General features: G+C 38.9%; 4 protein-coding genes and 1 long non-coding RNA gene across 5 annotated transcripts; 3 read left to right on the top strand and 2 right to left on the bottom strand.

The window, feature by feature from the left end:
- Positions 1–160: 160 nt before the first annotated feature.
- On the bottom strand, positions 161–913 carry LOC6638925 (chorion protein S18). Its single transcript, XM_002062272.4, has 2 exons — positions 842–913; positions 161–767 (listed from the first exon to the last, which is right to left on the bottom strand). Exons 1-2 carry the CDS (start codon positions 854–856, stop codon positions 285–287), a joined length of 498 nt encoding a protein of 165 aa, XP_002062308.1. The 5' UTR covers positions 857–913; the 3' UTR covers positions 161–284.
- An 835-nt stretch (positions 914–1,748) lies between these two features.
- Positions 1,749–2,318, top strand: LOC124460666. The gene is made up of 2 exons (XR_006954673.1): positions 1,749–2,065; positions 2,145–2,318. It is a non-coding gene; the product is annotated as an uncharacterized LOC124460666 (long non-coding RNA).
- Positions 2,319–2,359: 41 nt separating this feature from the next.
- On the bottom strand, positions 2,360–7,939 carry LOC6638926 (erythroid differentiation-related factor 1). Its single transcript, XM_002062273.4, has 6 exons — positions 7,785–7,939; positions 5,182–7,729; positions 4,854–5,112; positions 4,479–4,793; positions 4,218–4,411; positions 2,360–2,875 (listed from the first exon to the last, which is right to left on the bottom strand). The coding sequence occupies exons 1-6, from the start codon at positions 7,803–7,805 to the stop codon at positions 2,430–2,432; spliced, it is 3,783 nt and encodes a 1,260-aa protein (XP_002062309.1). The 5' UTR covers positions 7,806–7,939; the 3' UTR covers positions 2,360–2,429.
- A 370-nt stretch (positions 7,940–8,309) lies between these two features.
- LOC6638927 (guided entry of tail-anchored proteins factor 1) lies at positions 8,310–9,268 on the top strand. The gene is made up of 2 exons (XM_002062274.4): positions 8,310–8,514; positions 8,596–9,268. The coding sequence occupies exons 1-2, from the start codon at positions 8,443–8,445 to the stop codon at positions 9,055–9,057; spliced, it is 534 nt and encodes a 177-aa protein (XP_002062310.1). The 5' UTR covers positions 8,310–8,442; the 3' UTR covers positions 9,058–9,268.
- Positions 9,269–10,028: 760 nt separating this feature from the next.
- On the top strand, positions 10,029–11,410 carry LOC6638704 (signal recognition particle receptor subunit beta). The gene is made up of 3 exons (XM_002062275.4): positions 10,029–10,219; positions 10,297–10,603; positions 10,662–11,410. The coding sequence occupies exons 1-3, from the start codon at positions 10,114–10,116 to the stop codon at positions 10,981–10,983; spliced, it is 735 nt and encodes a 244-aa protein (XP_002062311.1). The 5' UTR covers positions 10,029–10,113; the 3' UTR covers positions 10,984–11,410.
- The last annotated feature ends 1,844 nt before the right edge of the window (positions 11,411–13,254 follow it).

The raw sequence follows: 13,254 nt of genomic DNA, 5'->3' as shown, positions 1-13,254 counted from the left end.
TCTTATTTCAGTTTCACATTTCAGTTCAATTTCTTTTTTGCTTTGTTTGGTTTAATTTCATTGTTTAAGCACTTTAAAGTTACAAGTAGAACTCTGCTTGGTAAGCACAAACCCCCGAGTGACCCCAAAATTTACGAGAAATAAAAAATAAAATTTATAATTTTGATTTTTCATGGATGAGTTTTTGTTTTGTTTATTGCCTAGTTTGCCTTAGAAGTATTTGCATTTTTGTTTTTGCTAAGTCTCGAGCCGTTAAGCTCCATAATTCACTGTAGTTGTGTCGCTTAATAGCCGGACTTCTTGTAGCCCTTTTGGCCAGCAGCAACTGAGCTGGCTGCAGCAGCTGCCGAACCACCCTTGGCCTCATCGCCATAGTTCTGCTTGGGGGCATAGCTGCGTGGCTCGTAGGAGCGCTCTACGTACTGGGGAGCCTCCTTCCAGACCAAGGGACCACCAGCACTTGGGGCAGCCAAAGCAAGTTTGGCCAAAGCGATGGCCTCACGATCAACTGGTGGAGCACCGCCATAGCTGCGACCGCCATAGTTCGATTGTCCAACGTTGGCGTTGCTGTAGGATGAGGCCACTGGCACCTGAGCTTCATAGCCGCCACCATAGCCGCCGCGTTGGCCACCATATCCGGGAACAATAGCCTTGACAGTCAGAGCGGGTTGCACCTGATAGGCATAGCCTCCAACGGGAGCACTGCCGTATCCACCAGCACGAGCACCATAGGCAGAAACAGCAGCCACGGCGCAAACGAAAATGCACTAAAGAGAGTCAAGCGAGGGAATATTTCGTTAGTTAAGTTAAAGGATTCGAAATTTATTATTTTTCCTCTTACCATGAACTTCATCATTTTTGTAATTGTTTTTTGTTTTTGTCTTAGTCAATGAAATGGAACTAATGTCTCTATGTGGCAGCCAGTTTTGTTTATATACTAAATCCAGGCAATATTCAATGTTATTTTTACGTGACGAAAGTGATGCATGTTGTTTTTTGGACTCTACAACCAATGGCCAGACCCAGTCAGACACCTCAATGATGTCTTTGTCCCCAGAATAATCTCAAGACGTCGCCGTCGTCGTCGTCGTAGTCGGGGGGCGACGACGTGGTGGAAACAACAATTTCATGTCTCAAATTGGGGTTTCGCGTTTGGCTAGTTAGCTGGGTTCGCTGCTCATTCAGGTCCAGATAGTAGGCGTCTATGCTTACGCCATTGAAGAGACGTCATTATGCAACCGACTTTGACTTTGTCATGACTCTTTGGACCCCCGGCTAGCTAAGAAGACGCGCGCGTGCCCATCCCCCGCTCTGGTTTTGCTCACAAGTTAACAAGTTCTGGTACCACTGTGCCAATCACTTTTTTTATTTTATTCGTTTTTTCACATTAAGTCGAGCTAAGGCATTGACTTGAACTTTCTGCTGCGTTGGTATAATTTATATACAAAAGCAAAAAAAAATATTATAATAATTATGATTATGAACTTACAATAATAAAAAATTAGAAAATTTTCAAATATTTAAATGATTTGTATGCGCTACAATGAGAATTTAATGGCATATTACTTGACATTTATGGCAGGTAAACAACTTGCTGTGTGTTTGCTGCTGAGTTCTTAATACTCAATTCATATGGAATATATATAAAAATGTATATATATATGGAAGAATAAAGAGTTTTTGTTTCTTGTTTCAAATACAATATTAAATATTTATTGAAAATTTAAATACCAACAAAATATAAATTAAGGCCTCCTAGCTCTCTCTCTTTCTCTGTCGCTCTTGATGATTGACGGAAATTTAGTTGTCGTCTCTTTCGTGTTTGTGAATAGATTTTACTATATAGTTGTAAAGTAGGTAATAGAGGTTGGTTGGTTGCTCTTTCTTTCTCTGGGTTACAAATTACAATCTTTTACGCGTGCTTACAGCATTCAAAATCTTGATCAGCGACACGTTTGATGATGGGAGGTTCAGGCCAGGGCCTCCCAGGCCTTTATAAAGAGCTCCAACCATAGACCGTGTAGATATCAACAAAATAAATATGAAAACTCTTGGATATACGAAGGTAAGAAGCGCATTGCAAATTGTTACAAATTGTTAATTGATCTCTCCATATCTCTCCCTCTCTCTCTGTCTTTTGGTAGATCCTACAAATTGCCATAGTTATGGTGATTGCAGCTGCTTTGAAGTTTGAGGAGGCACAGCAATTATCTGGAGGTTGTCGTTGTGGTGGCAGGCGTGGTTGAACCCATTTGGATCGATATCGATCCGCATAAGATCGATCAATAAACATATGCAGCAGCTTCAGCAATTGTGAATATTTTTGTGTTTGTTTTTCTTTTCGCTGTGTTTTTTTTTCGTATTTTTTTTTTTATCAAATTTAACTAAAGACACGTACGTAGTTGAGAGCTAAGCGGGGTGGTGGCGGTCTAGTCATTGGCCATATGAGCTTCGCACATGGTTTTCAGCCGGGTTATTAGTGTATGAAGCAGCTGTGACTTCAAGACAATGGCTGTGTCTGTCACCTCTCCATCAAGCTGCTCCCCTGTGCCATGTTTCCCAGTCAAGGTTTCCATATACATGCGCTTGTACAAAGCCGACAGCTGCTTCGAATCCTTGCCGGTTAGCAATAGTTTGGTCAATGTCTTTAATGCATTTTGTATACGGCTCTCAAACAGTGTCAAATGGATGTTAAATTCGTCATTACTATTATTAATAGCATAATTGCTGTTGTTGCTGCTGCTGCTATTGCTATTATTTGTGTTGTTGCTTATAATGGTATCGATGACGTTGCTGGCAACGATGACATCGCATTGCAAGCAAATATCCAAAGCCGCTTGCATTTGTTTGATCTTCTGGGCCGAGTAGCTGGTCACTATAAAAAAAAGGATTCATTGAACATCCTTGCCAAAGGAAATGAATATGCAGCACAAATTGAATGAAAGAGAAATTGAAATCAAAGAGAAAAAAGTTCTTCTCTTAGAGCTCAAATTTGGTTACTTTCAGTAATTTAATCCTTTTCTTCATCTCTCTTTTCAATCAAATAATTAGTTTAGTAAAAATTGATTCTATTTTCAGATATTTTTCTTTATACAGCATAAGAACTGATTTTAGTGATTCGAAACATTTCTGTGAAACCAAGTGGTTGTAATTTACTAGCTTTGACTGTATTAATGATAGTTTAAAAGTTTGCTATTCTTCCATGGAAGTTCAACTAGAAATAAAGCAACGAGACAATTCTACATCTACATTCATCTCTTGAATATCTCGAGTCTTTGTCGTGCAGCTGATTAGATAAATCTTTATTTTCTAGGTCAATTTACTAAGTTTTTGCTCCAAAATTTTTAGAATAAGAAAATGAAATTGAAATATTTCTGGATGGGGTAGATACGACCAAACAACTAACGATTTAAAGGATTTCAAACCGAAGGAGTATATCAATTTCGATTCCGAATTAGAAACGGGACTGATAGCAAAAAAAAATGCAAACTAAAAAGACATATCGTTAAAAAGACTACTTATTTCAATAATCGTTTTAAATTTAAGCAATAAAAGACGAAATATGTGAGCTATGCTTATTATTTTTAGTGTTTACTAGAGAATATAGTTAAAAAACTATCGAAGTAACTATTTTTTACCTGCACTAGCAACTAAGACCATCGAAAGCTATATCCTTACAATAGCGGATCGAATTGTTGATATATTTAGCTGATATATATTTGCATCTTCTTCATAAAAACGAGTGAGCGAGAAGCTGTTAATTATAGAAGGTGTCAAAGCAATTTCCATCTCGTTCGCTTTCACAGCAGAAGTAACAACAAAATGTTTCTTTAGTGAAAGTCTTTTATCTAAACGAACAAAAATCGAAATATTACCAAATATTTTAGCTATTTGAAGCAGAATTCAAATTACTTTTCTATCGTATTTTTAAATGATCTTTCAATCGACGAATTCTAAAGATTGTATAATTTCAGGTTTTGTTTTAGATAAATAAACGATAAAGCGTTGTAAAGGGATATCAAAACTTTCTTAAAGTTAAATTAAAGGATTTAGATCAAGTTCCTAACAGAGGCTATAGAATTGTTAAAAAGAATATATAGTATGATATCGGTCTTACAGACTTAACTTGTTTTTGATCTTTATGTATATTTGCTAATCAAATAACTTGCTGACCAGTCATTGGATCTTTGCTAAGAATTGGTTGCTTTTTAACTTACGCTCTGCCAAGTATTCATGCAACGAAATGCGTTCCAGTTGTACTATAAGTAGCTCTTGGACCTCTTTGAGGCTCTCCAGGATCTGAGCGGCCTTCTCATAATGATGCTTGCATAGCTGCAATGATGATTTAGGCAAGTGCGATAGCTCACAATTACCTGCTGCCCTCAATTGAGAGTAGTGAAACGAGGCAATTCTGTGAAAATAAATCAATCGACCAATTAGTTATGAATCTGCGCCCTCTCTCTTCTCGTTTGTATTACCTCCTATGGATCAAACCAGAACGAAAACTATAGAGCACTTGTCTGGCTCCAGCATGCTCTACGTCGCAGAGACGCAAAGATTTCTGTAGCAATTCCAAGACCTCTTTGGTCGACTCAACTAGGGTAGATTTTTCAGTCGTCACGCCATGATCTTGCAATTGTTTGGCCAAAGTGAAAGTCGCCGTGGATAATTCCCATTGCACTAGATCCCAAAGCTCGGCATTGGCTTTACGTGTATCGAGGCAATCCTTGGCCTTTTCATAGTATTTGAAGGCTTCGTTATAAAAGGTTTTTTGACTATCCAATTTAACGGCACTGGGAAGAAGGAGGAAGAAACCTAAAGAATCTGTATGCAGTTTTGGCAGATAAACTCACCTCTCATCGGGCATTGTTAGATGGGCACGTAGACGCATAAATCTTCCCATATTGCAATAGAGAAATGCCAAGTTAATATTATCCTCGACAGTTGTAAAGGCCTTAATGCCACGACGTAGACAATCATAGGAATTAACAGTCAATTTGACATAGAGCGGTTTCTCCTTGTCCTTTTTCTCTTCGTCCTGCTGCTTCTGTGGCTTACGTCCATACTTCCTAACATGCTCCTCTTTTTTCTTCATATATTCACTGTATTCCTCTGCGAAAAAAAAAATTATGATTTAGAGAAGGGAGAGGGAGAGAGAGGGCGAATGTCTTCTTAACTCACCTTGCGCCCAGTACATATACTTCAGACCCAATTCATTGCGCACATTGCCAAGACGACGCAAGAGTTCATTACTCTCGAGTTTTTCGGAATGCTGTAAAGCCTGCTCATAGCATTTACAACTGAGTAGCATCACCTGCTCCACATTGTCAGTGGGCTCTAGGGATAATGGTAGCTCATCGTCGTCATCCTGCTGCAATTCTTGAGTGATTTCCTCACCAATTATGCGCATAATTTCATTCTCCTGCTCATATTGTCGCTTATACTTGGCTATATCGGACCAATGCTTGGACATCTGAAAGAAACAGTCACCCGCACGACCGAGCAAACAACTTTGTTGAGACACCACATTGGCCATATACTTATTGAGCACCTGTTGGCAACGACAGGCCAACTCAATGGCTCGCAATGTGCAGCCGAAGCTCTCCAATTCGTAATGATGTTCGGCCAATGTGGCATAGGTCAAGCAGGCCTTCTCCAAGAGCAATAGCTTCAGATGGACATTCCATGAGCCAAAATGGTGATTATTGAATTTGGCACTAAGTTGTTGATTAGTTTTTCCATCCTCCGTCAGAGAGTTGCTACTATTGCTAGTGGTGGCCAGTTCTTTGGATTTGCTGTCGGACTTGTGCAATTTTGTGGATTTTTTACTCGAACTAGAGCTGGACTGGGATGGGGGCGGCATTATTAGTTGCTCATAGGGCAATGGGATGGCGTTGAAGGGTTTGGCCATATTTGGATTCTGCTCCTCATGCAATATGCGTTCCCTTTCCTCTTGCTTGGCATGCGTTTCCGTCTCTTTAAGCTTCTCCTCTTGATTGCCATTGAAGTATTGTAGACATGAGATTCCAGCGCTTATGTGTTCCAATGATATTTGACAACGTTCAACGGTGGTGGCCATTAATGGAGCCGGCTTCGATTTCTTAGTATGCGATTTGAAATCTCTAAGAGCATCGCATATATGACGTACGGCAACATTTGCCTTACCACCGCTCTCTTCGGAGCTTTGATAGTACTTATTGGCTGTAAAATCACAATTTCCATATTGATAATCCTCCTCCTCGTCATCATCTTCATCCTCCTCATCGTCTTCATCGTCGTCGTAAAGGGAATCGGAATCATGCTCATCAAACTTCGGTGATTTGGGATCTATACCCGCTGGTATATGCAAATCGGAGAGTATATAATGCGAGGAACTAACAATTTGTGGATACTGCTCTTTGGGCAACAGCTTGATACAATTATCTAATAGGGCTCGTATATTTCCTGCTGTCTGGGGACTGATATTCTTCAATGTGTTCTTCATATTTCGAGCCACCGAATACAAGAGCATGCCGACAGGAACTGTGAATGGATTCATTTGCTGCTGCTTCTCTGGCGACTCTTGATGCTGATGATGATCATCGCCACCGGCACCACCTTGATTTTGATTCTCACAGAGAGTGGTGAGATCATAGAGCTTGACCACGTCATCGTTACGCCCCTTAAACAGCCAATATGTGTGGCCAGCCTTGGTGGCATTGGCCTTCAGGAATGCCAATATGTTTTGTGCCACATTTCTCACCACTTGCGGCGAGAATTGTGAATTCTCCAGATAGGGTAAATCCTCAGTCTTAATTATCTCGTATTTCTGTACAATGCCATCCAAATGATAGCACATTACAACCTCCGGCACATTGCACATGAGATTATCCAGCCAATAATCGATCCCAGTGAGCACATTAATGGGCTGAGCAGCATCCCGGAGACGTAAACTGATGCACGGACGATTCGGTCCACCAAATATTGGCATATCAGTGCCAATTAACATGCGTATATCCTCAAATGTCCACACCACATTCCGATTAAAGGCATGACTCGATTTCGGATCCGGTACATTCTCTTCGATCTTTGGCTCTGGCAACACGGGTCCACTTATGGGTAAGCCCACTGGTCGACGACTGGTCACCTGGGTGGATGTACTCACTTCATAATTATCGCCTGCTTCACCCGTTTGCTTCAAACTGTGATACAGAAACTTCGAGAGTAAATTTTTTGTTTGCAATGCCTCACGATTGCGTTCTTTTAGGCAATAATTGGCCTGATTATCGCCGTAGGTTAGAATGTGCTCCAATATAAAAGAACGTAACCATTTCCAATCATCGTCCGCTTTGCGTAGCAAATACTTTTGTATGTCGAACTCATCCAGGAGCAATGTATTGCCCACTTTGTGGACCACCATGCTAATAGCGCTCTGCGCATCACTGTATGGCAGCTTTAGAAGCTGCTTTATATTTTCGGCATCCGAAACAACATCCACCTCACCCACACAATCAGGGAACATCTGTCCCAAGCGAAAACTAGCGAATCCTGCACTCTGGTACAAGGCTTGATGCAATCCATGGCTACTCTGCGATGTTGTCAGCCAATTCAAAGGGGGCAAATTGAGATTTGTGTTGCACTCGAGTCTCTTGAAATGAGCTGGAACCTGAACAGGTGATAGTTTAATGACTGCCTGGCTTTTAATCACCTCCAGCTCCTCATGTGGTCCTATATCGCGGCATGGTTCAATCTGCATCAACATCATGATTAATTAGTAGAAAAAAGTTTATTTTCTGTTTACTTACTTCTTCATTGCGATCTTCCATTTTTGCTATTAATATTTATATTTCATTTTTTGTAGAACATTCACGAAAATTAGTTTTGTTGTTTTTTTTTTATTATTTCTATACTTTTTTCCTAGTTGTTTACCGGCTCAGCTGTTCGATGTGAATAGAGATGAACTGCTGAGCTACACAAGCACATACAAAATCACTGTCAAGTCAAATAGTCACAGTTTACTCTGATCACCGAAAGTTCGAGAAACTGTTCAAGCACTTTCGTTCTAACCTTGCAGAGAGTATTATGAAATTAGTAAGCTGTTTGTAACGCAGAAAATTTAAAATTTCCGATTGCATAAAGTATTTGAGAAGAGGTTAGATTTGTTAATTAAACTTACCTAATTGAGATAGAGTATGGAAATTGAACAACCTTAATTTATAAGGAATTGTTATTAAGAAGTTAGGAATTTCAAATTAGTCGTGCATTCGTGACTGCGATAACTTGTAAGTCATTGATATCGATATGTCCACCATATGTACACCACCAGAGGCGTGCAGCGCACCGAACAGCTGTTTTGCTCGTTTTTTTTATTAGAGTATATTTTGTTTTTCTTTTTAATCGCAGAAACATTGCAAAACACATTTAAATTATTTAAATAATAAGATAAACTGACAGACACATACTATGACACTATTCGTACTGATAGCCATAATGAGCCTACTCAACACCTTCCTGCCAGACTTCATAAGAAACTACGTAAGTGTGAAGATCGAACATTGTCTCCAGACAAGCGTTAATTTACTCCACTGTATCCACTTTCCAAAAATAAAATACCAGCTCAAAGTGTCACGCTTCTGGCGGTTAAGGAACGAGGAGACAGAGATTCTACAAACGGAGCTGGATGCAGCCCGGGAGGAGGTGGAAAATGTACGTAATGCCGAACATGCCGGCGAATATGCCAAGACCATCAAAATTATGCGTGCCGAACGCAAAGTCAACGAAATTGAACTAAAAATAAAAACGGCCCAACAATTGGAAACCTTAAAAAAATCCACAATTGATACTATTAGCTACTATGTGTCTAAGCTAGTGATGACACTGATACTCATTATTATATCCGTCCGCAATCGCACCTCGCCCGTCATGATATTGGACAAGCAGATTAATCTGTGGCCATTGGAGGATCTATTGAGTTTTCCAACTGGCATAGACCATGCCGTTTCGGTGCCTATTTGGGCATTTTCATGTAATTTTACATTTCGTATTATACGCGGATTGATCAAGGATTTGAGAGCGTGAAATTGATAAAACGAAAGTAATTGCATTTAAATGTTAAATGGTTAAAACACAAACACCCCAAACACAGGACATTAACCGCTTCACGCTATAATTTAGTATAATAAAAAAACATACATACCTTGTCTTATTTTTTGTTATGCTAATTCTGCTAAGCCTCATTTTCGAGTATAAAATTACGATTTTTCACAAAAATCGAAAAAATTTTGTTGTATTCACACAATTATTTTTTCTGCTTGATCACTAGTAAAGGGCACATAAATTACTTTCTGCTTAAAATCGAATAAAATGATCTTATTTATATTAATGTGTAATTTATTACAAGTGGTTGACACTGTAAAACTCGAGTTAGCGACGGTACTCTGTTAAGTTTTTTGCATTTTTAATTTTTCAGCTATTTATAAACTTTTTTAAACAAATAAAGCCTTAAAATATTAAGAATAGATGAAATTTTGGTTTTAATTCAATTTCGCCATCACCTGGAACTGGGGCCCCACCCGATTGGGCTGGTGGTGGTGGCACAATTGGATATTGAAATTCCTCATGGATGGCCAATTGGGACTACTTGGCCATCAGGAGTGATGGCGTTATTTGGAATTGCGGGCACAGGAATCGCTGATGCCGTCGTGTCCTGGACAGGAGTACATGTGGCTACCCGTCGCTGATGGCGTTCTCGGTCTTGAGCTTCCTGAGCGGCGGCAAGTGGTTGCAATTGCAATTCCCCATCTTCTCGCAGTTTCCAGAGATAAAACAACTAAATAGAACAAAAAACATTATTTAAATGAAATTTAAAAAAAGTACACAAATTCAACAAGTAACCCAACAAACATTTACATCACACTGCATATCACAGCAAACATCACAAATGCGTCGATAGGTTCGCGGAACTATCGCTTAATGAGTTTATATGCTCATCTGGCAAGGCTTTACCCAAAACAACAGTGCGTGTCATTGTGCAATGTTGCCAGATTGATCACAAATAGCACCGAACACTTTTCCTCGGTTGTTTTGTTGTTTGTTTTCCTTTTTCGATTGTGTTTATTTAATTGCTATTTAACCATGGACAAATTAAATGAAAATGGTCGAGAAAAGAAGCAAATCAAGCTGGGAGAAATTGATACAGGACCCATATTGATAGCCCTGTTACTTGGCTTCATAGCTGTCGGTAAGTTAGCCACGTGGATAATTGTTCATTTTCCTTACCAACTTTCCTTTAAACCCTGGCCGCTTTTATATTTTTAGCCATCTTTGTTATACTCCGTCGACGTTCGGCTGGACGTCGCGACTTTCTTCTAACCGGTTTGAGTGAATCGGGCAAAAGTGCCGTATTTATGCAAATCGTCCATGGTAAACTACCCGAGACATTTACCTCGATTAAGGAGAATGTTGGTGACTATCATGCCGGACACTTGTCCGCTCGTCTAGTCGACATACCAGGCCACTATAGAGTGCGCGACAAATGCTTCGAGCTCTACAAACGCAAGGCGAAGGGCATCATTTTTGTGATTGACTCCGTGACAGTGCAAAAGGATATTCGTGATGTGGCTGAGTAAGAGACTTATACGAAAAACCTTATCCATGAACCTCAAACAACATTCGAATTTCAGCTTTTTGTATACCATATTGTCGGATAGCGCCACACAACCGTGTTCCGTGCTGGTCCTTTGTAATAAACAGGATCAGACGACAGCCAAAAGTGCCGTGGTTATTAAAAGTCTACTCGAAAAGGAATTGCATACGGTGCGCGATACGCGCAGTCGTAAACTTCAATCCGTGGGCGATGATGAAGTGAATAAACCTATTACGCTGGGCAAATTGGGACGGGACTTTGAATTTGCCCACATCTCGCAGAATATACAATTCTTCGAGTCCTCAGCCAAGGACAAGGAGTTGTCCAATTTAACCAATTGGATTGATCGCATGTTGTGAAACACAAACAAAACAAAAACCACACCAGACAGACAACAAATTCAAAGGACTGAATGTATCCTAATCCTAATCGAACGAATCGTAACTGCGCAACTGATATTTATGTTTTAATTGCTAAGCATTTAGCTAAATTTTATACGCTCTCCATAAAAAAAAAAACGGAAAACACACAAAAAAAACGAAAAACTCCTTCCTATTGAATTTTCATTTACATATTGTTAAATCTACTTTTTACACTACTTTTTGTTTATTCCATTTTAATTTTTTGTTTTTACATTAACTTTACGTGCCTCTTGAGGGACAAGAAAACAAAATTTAGATTTAAATTGAAGTTTATATTATAATCATAGCATTAATATTGCTATATCTTTTTGATAAAGATGAGATGGGCGAGTAAAACAACAAAAACAACAAATCACAAGTAAAATCAATATAAAAAGTGTTAAATTCTTTGAAAAAAATAAGCCAGGTAGAAAAGATCAAGAAGGTAGAATCGATTGCATTATCTGTTTACAAACAGTTAACAATATACACGATTTTCATATTTTGTCTTTGTTTCCATTAACTCTATATTTGACATTTCTATGTCTTGGATCTTCTATGAATCCAGAAAACATAGTCGTATTAAAGAAAGTTGAAAAAGTTGCTTATAGCTGAAATCTTGCGAACCATTAAGCCTTTTCTTGTGGCTCTTATTAAGTCTACATACTAACTGAAAGCACTAATAAGTATGCAATACCTTTTCTACTTGCAATCCACAATAAACAACATAACTTTCCGTATATTAATATTACCTCTTACCTGGACAAAGGACTCTTGCTTTAATTGTTTTATCTATTTTGCATAGTTTTCTTGTTTCAATTTTATATAATTTAACACCTTTTTAACTGATAAATACTGATTTAAAAAGTTTCTAACCAATTCAGAAGCAAGCCCAAAAGCATGCAAAAGGTTTCAATTTTAAAGTTTTAAACGCACTGCAGTCCAGAACAGAGAAAAAATTGTCCTTTAGGATAACTAATGTTCCATCAAAAGTCGTTAGTGGAAATTTATGGTAAAAGTTGAAGTTGCATTGGCCATATTTTAAATTATTATCAAAACTTTTCCACTTAAAGTCGAGGAATGCAAAAAAATTGAAGGGAAACCAAAAAAATCTCTATAATAGAATATTTGACTTTATGCCCAAAATAAGGCAACTTTCCTCCATAGTGCATTGTGTTTAATTTAACTCATTAAGTGCACCGCAGAGTAGGCTTTACTTTTTCCAATTAGAAGTTGAGTTTATTTAAATGCCTATGTACTTTTGTATTTTTTCCCCATTGTATCTAAATCGTTTAAACTATTTGCACATTGTGGATGAATCTAAACAAGAAACAAAACCTTTTGGGATGAATGGATAGCCAACTGTCCCACTGACCACCAAAACGATTGGCGCATGCTTAAGCATTCGGCAAAAAAAAAAATACCTTTTTCGCGATTTGAAACCTTGCCACAAGCTCAGGGCACAGCACCAAATCAGCAGCTGTCGATCGATCGATCGATCGTTCGGCCAAAGATCAAAGATGAAACAAAATCAATGAACTCGTTTTTGAATAGATAGAATTTCTAGGCTGGCAAAAACCGAAGAAACCAAAATTTCTAAGAATCGAAAGCTTTTATGATTTGCCGAATCGGCACGGGAGAAGGAAGTGAGTGGCGGATGTTCCAGTGACTTTTGTGTGGCTGATTAGGTATGGCTACGGCAGCTGCTGCCAATGGGCTAATGTTCTCCCTGGGTGCGGCGGCGGCGCCAAGTAAAAAAATTAGAAATTCTGATGGACAACGTTGGTGGGCATGAATTGTTCGTTCGTCCGTTCGATCCATCCATCCATCCATCGATCGATCGATCGACTTTTGATGGTTTATAGCTGCGAATTTCGAGGAAAAGCGCGCGAGATAAGCAAAAGGATCTAAAACCAGGCTAGTTTTTTGTTTTGTGTTCCTTTTTTTTTTATTGTTGGGGTAAGCACTCAATGGTTTTGCCCAAAGCAGAAATAAAACCAACGAAAAGGGCCAAACTTAAGCTTCGGCTTTTACGCAGTTTCTATACCCTAACTCTCAAAGACAAACTAAAGCAAACGAGTAGGAATTCTTTGTCTAATCAATGATTATAAATTGGAATGTGCACTTGTTCATGGGTTTCATGGGACACGAGTTGGAATAAACGGGGAAGCGGTTCAACACGATCAATTCGCTAGATATACGCCAAAATTTTAAGTACCTTCTTGTTGT

This window comes from Drosophila willistoni (genome assembly GCF_018902025.1).
Source record: "Drosophila willistoni isolate 14030-0811.24 chromosome XR unlocalized genomic scaffold, UCI_dwil_1.1 Seg144, whole genome shotgun sequence".
In the NCBI taxonomy this organism is placed as follows: Eukaryota; Metazoa; Arthropoda; class Insecta; order Diptera; family Drosophilidae; genus Drosophila; species Drosophila willistoni.
Note: the sequence above shows the minus strand (reverse complement) of the source record. Positions and strands in the feature narration are given on the sequence as shown.

Excerpts from the sequence above, each read along its gene's own strand:
- LOC6638926 (XM_002062273.4), bottom strand. The coding sequence starts at position 7,805 with ATGGAAGATCGCAATGAAGAA. Across the intron at positions 7,730-7,784 it reads TGGAAGATCGCAATGAAGAA|ATTGAACCATGCCGCGATAT; the intron begins GTAAGTAAACAG and ends ATGTTGATGCAG. Across the intron at positions 2,876-4,217 it reads GCATGAATACTTGGCAGAGC|TGACCAGCTACTCGGCCCAG; the intron begins GTAAGTTAAAAA and ends TTTTTTTTATAG.
- LOC6638927 (XM_002062274.4), top strand. The coding sequence starts at position 8,443 with ATGACACTATTCGTACTGATAGCCATAATGAGCCTACTCAACACCTTC. Across the intron at positions 8,515-8,595 it reads CAGACTTCATAAGAAACTAC|CTCAAAGTGTCACGCTTCTG; the intron begins GTAAGTGTGAAG and ends ATAAAATACCAG.
- LOC6638704 (XM_002062275.4), top strand. The coding sequence starts at position 10,114 with ATGGACAAATTAAATGAAAATGGTCGAGAAAAGAAGCAAATCAAGCTG. Across the intron at positions 10,220-10,296 it reads ACTTGGCTTCATAGCTGTCG|CCATCTTTGTTATACTCCGT; the intron begins GTAAGTTAGCCA and ends TTATATTTTTAG. Across the intron at positions 10,604-10,661 it reads GATATTCGTGATGTGGCTGA|CTTTTTGTATACCATATTGT; the intron begins GTAAGAGACTTA and ends TTCGAATTTCAG.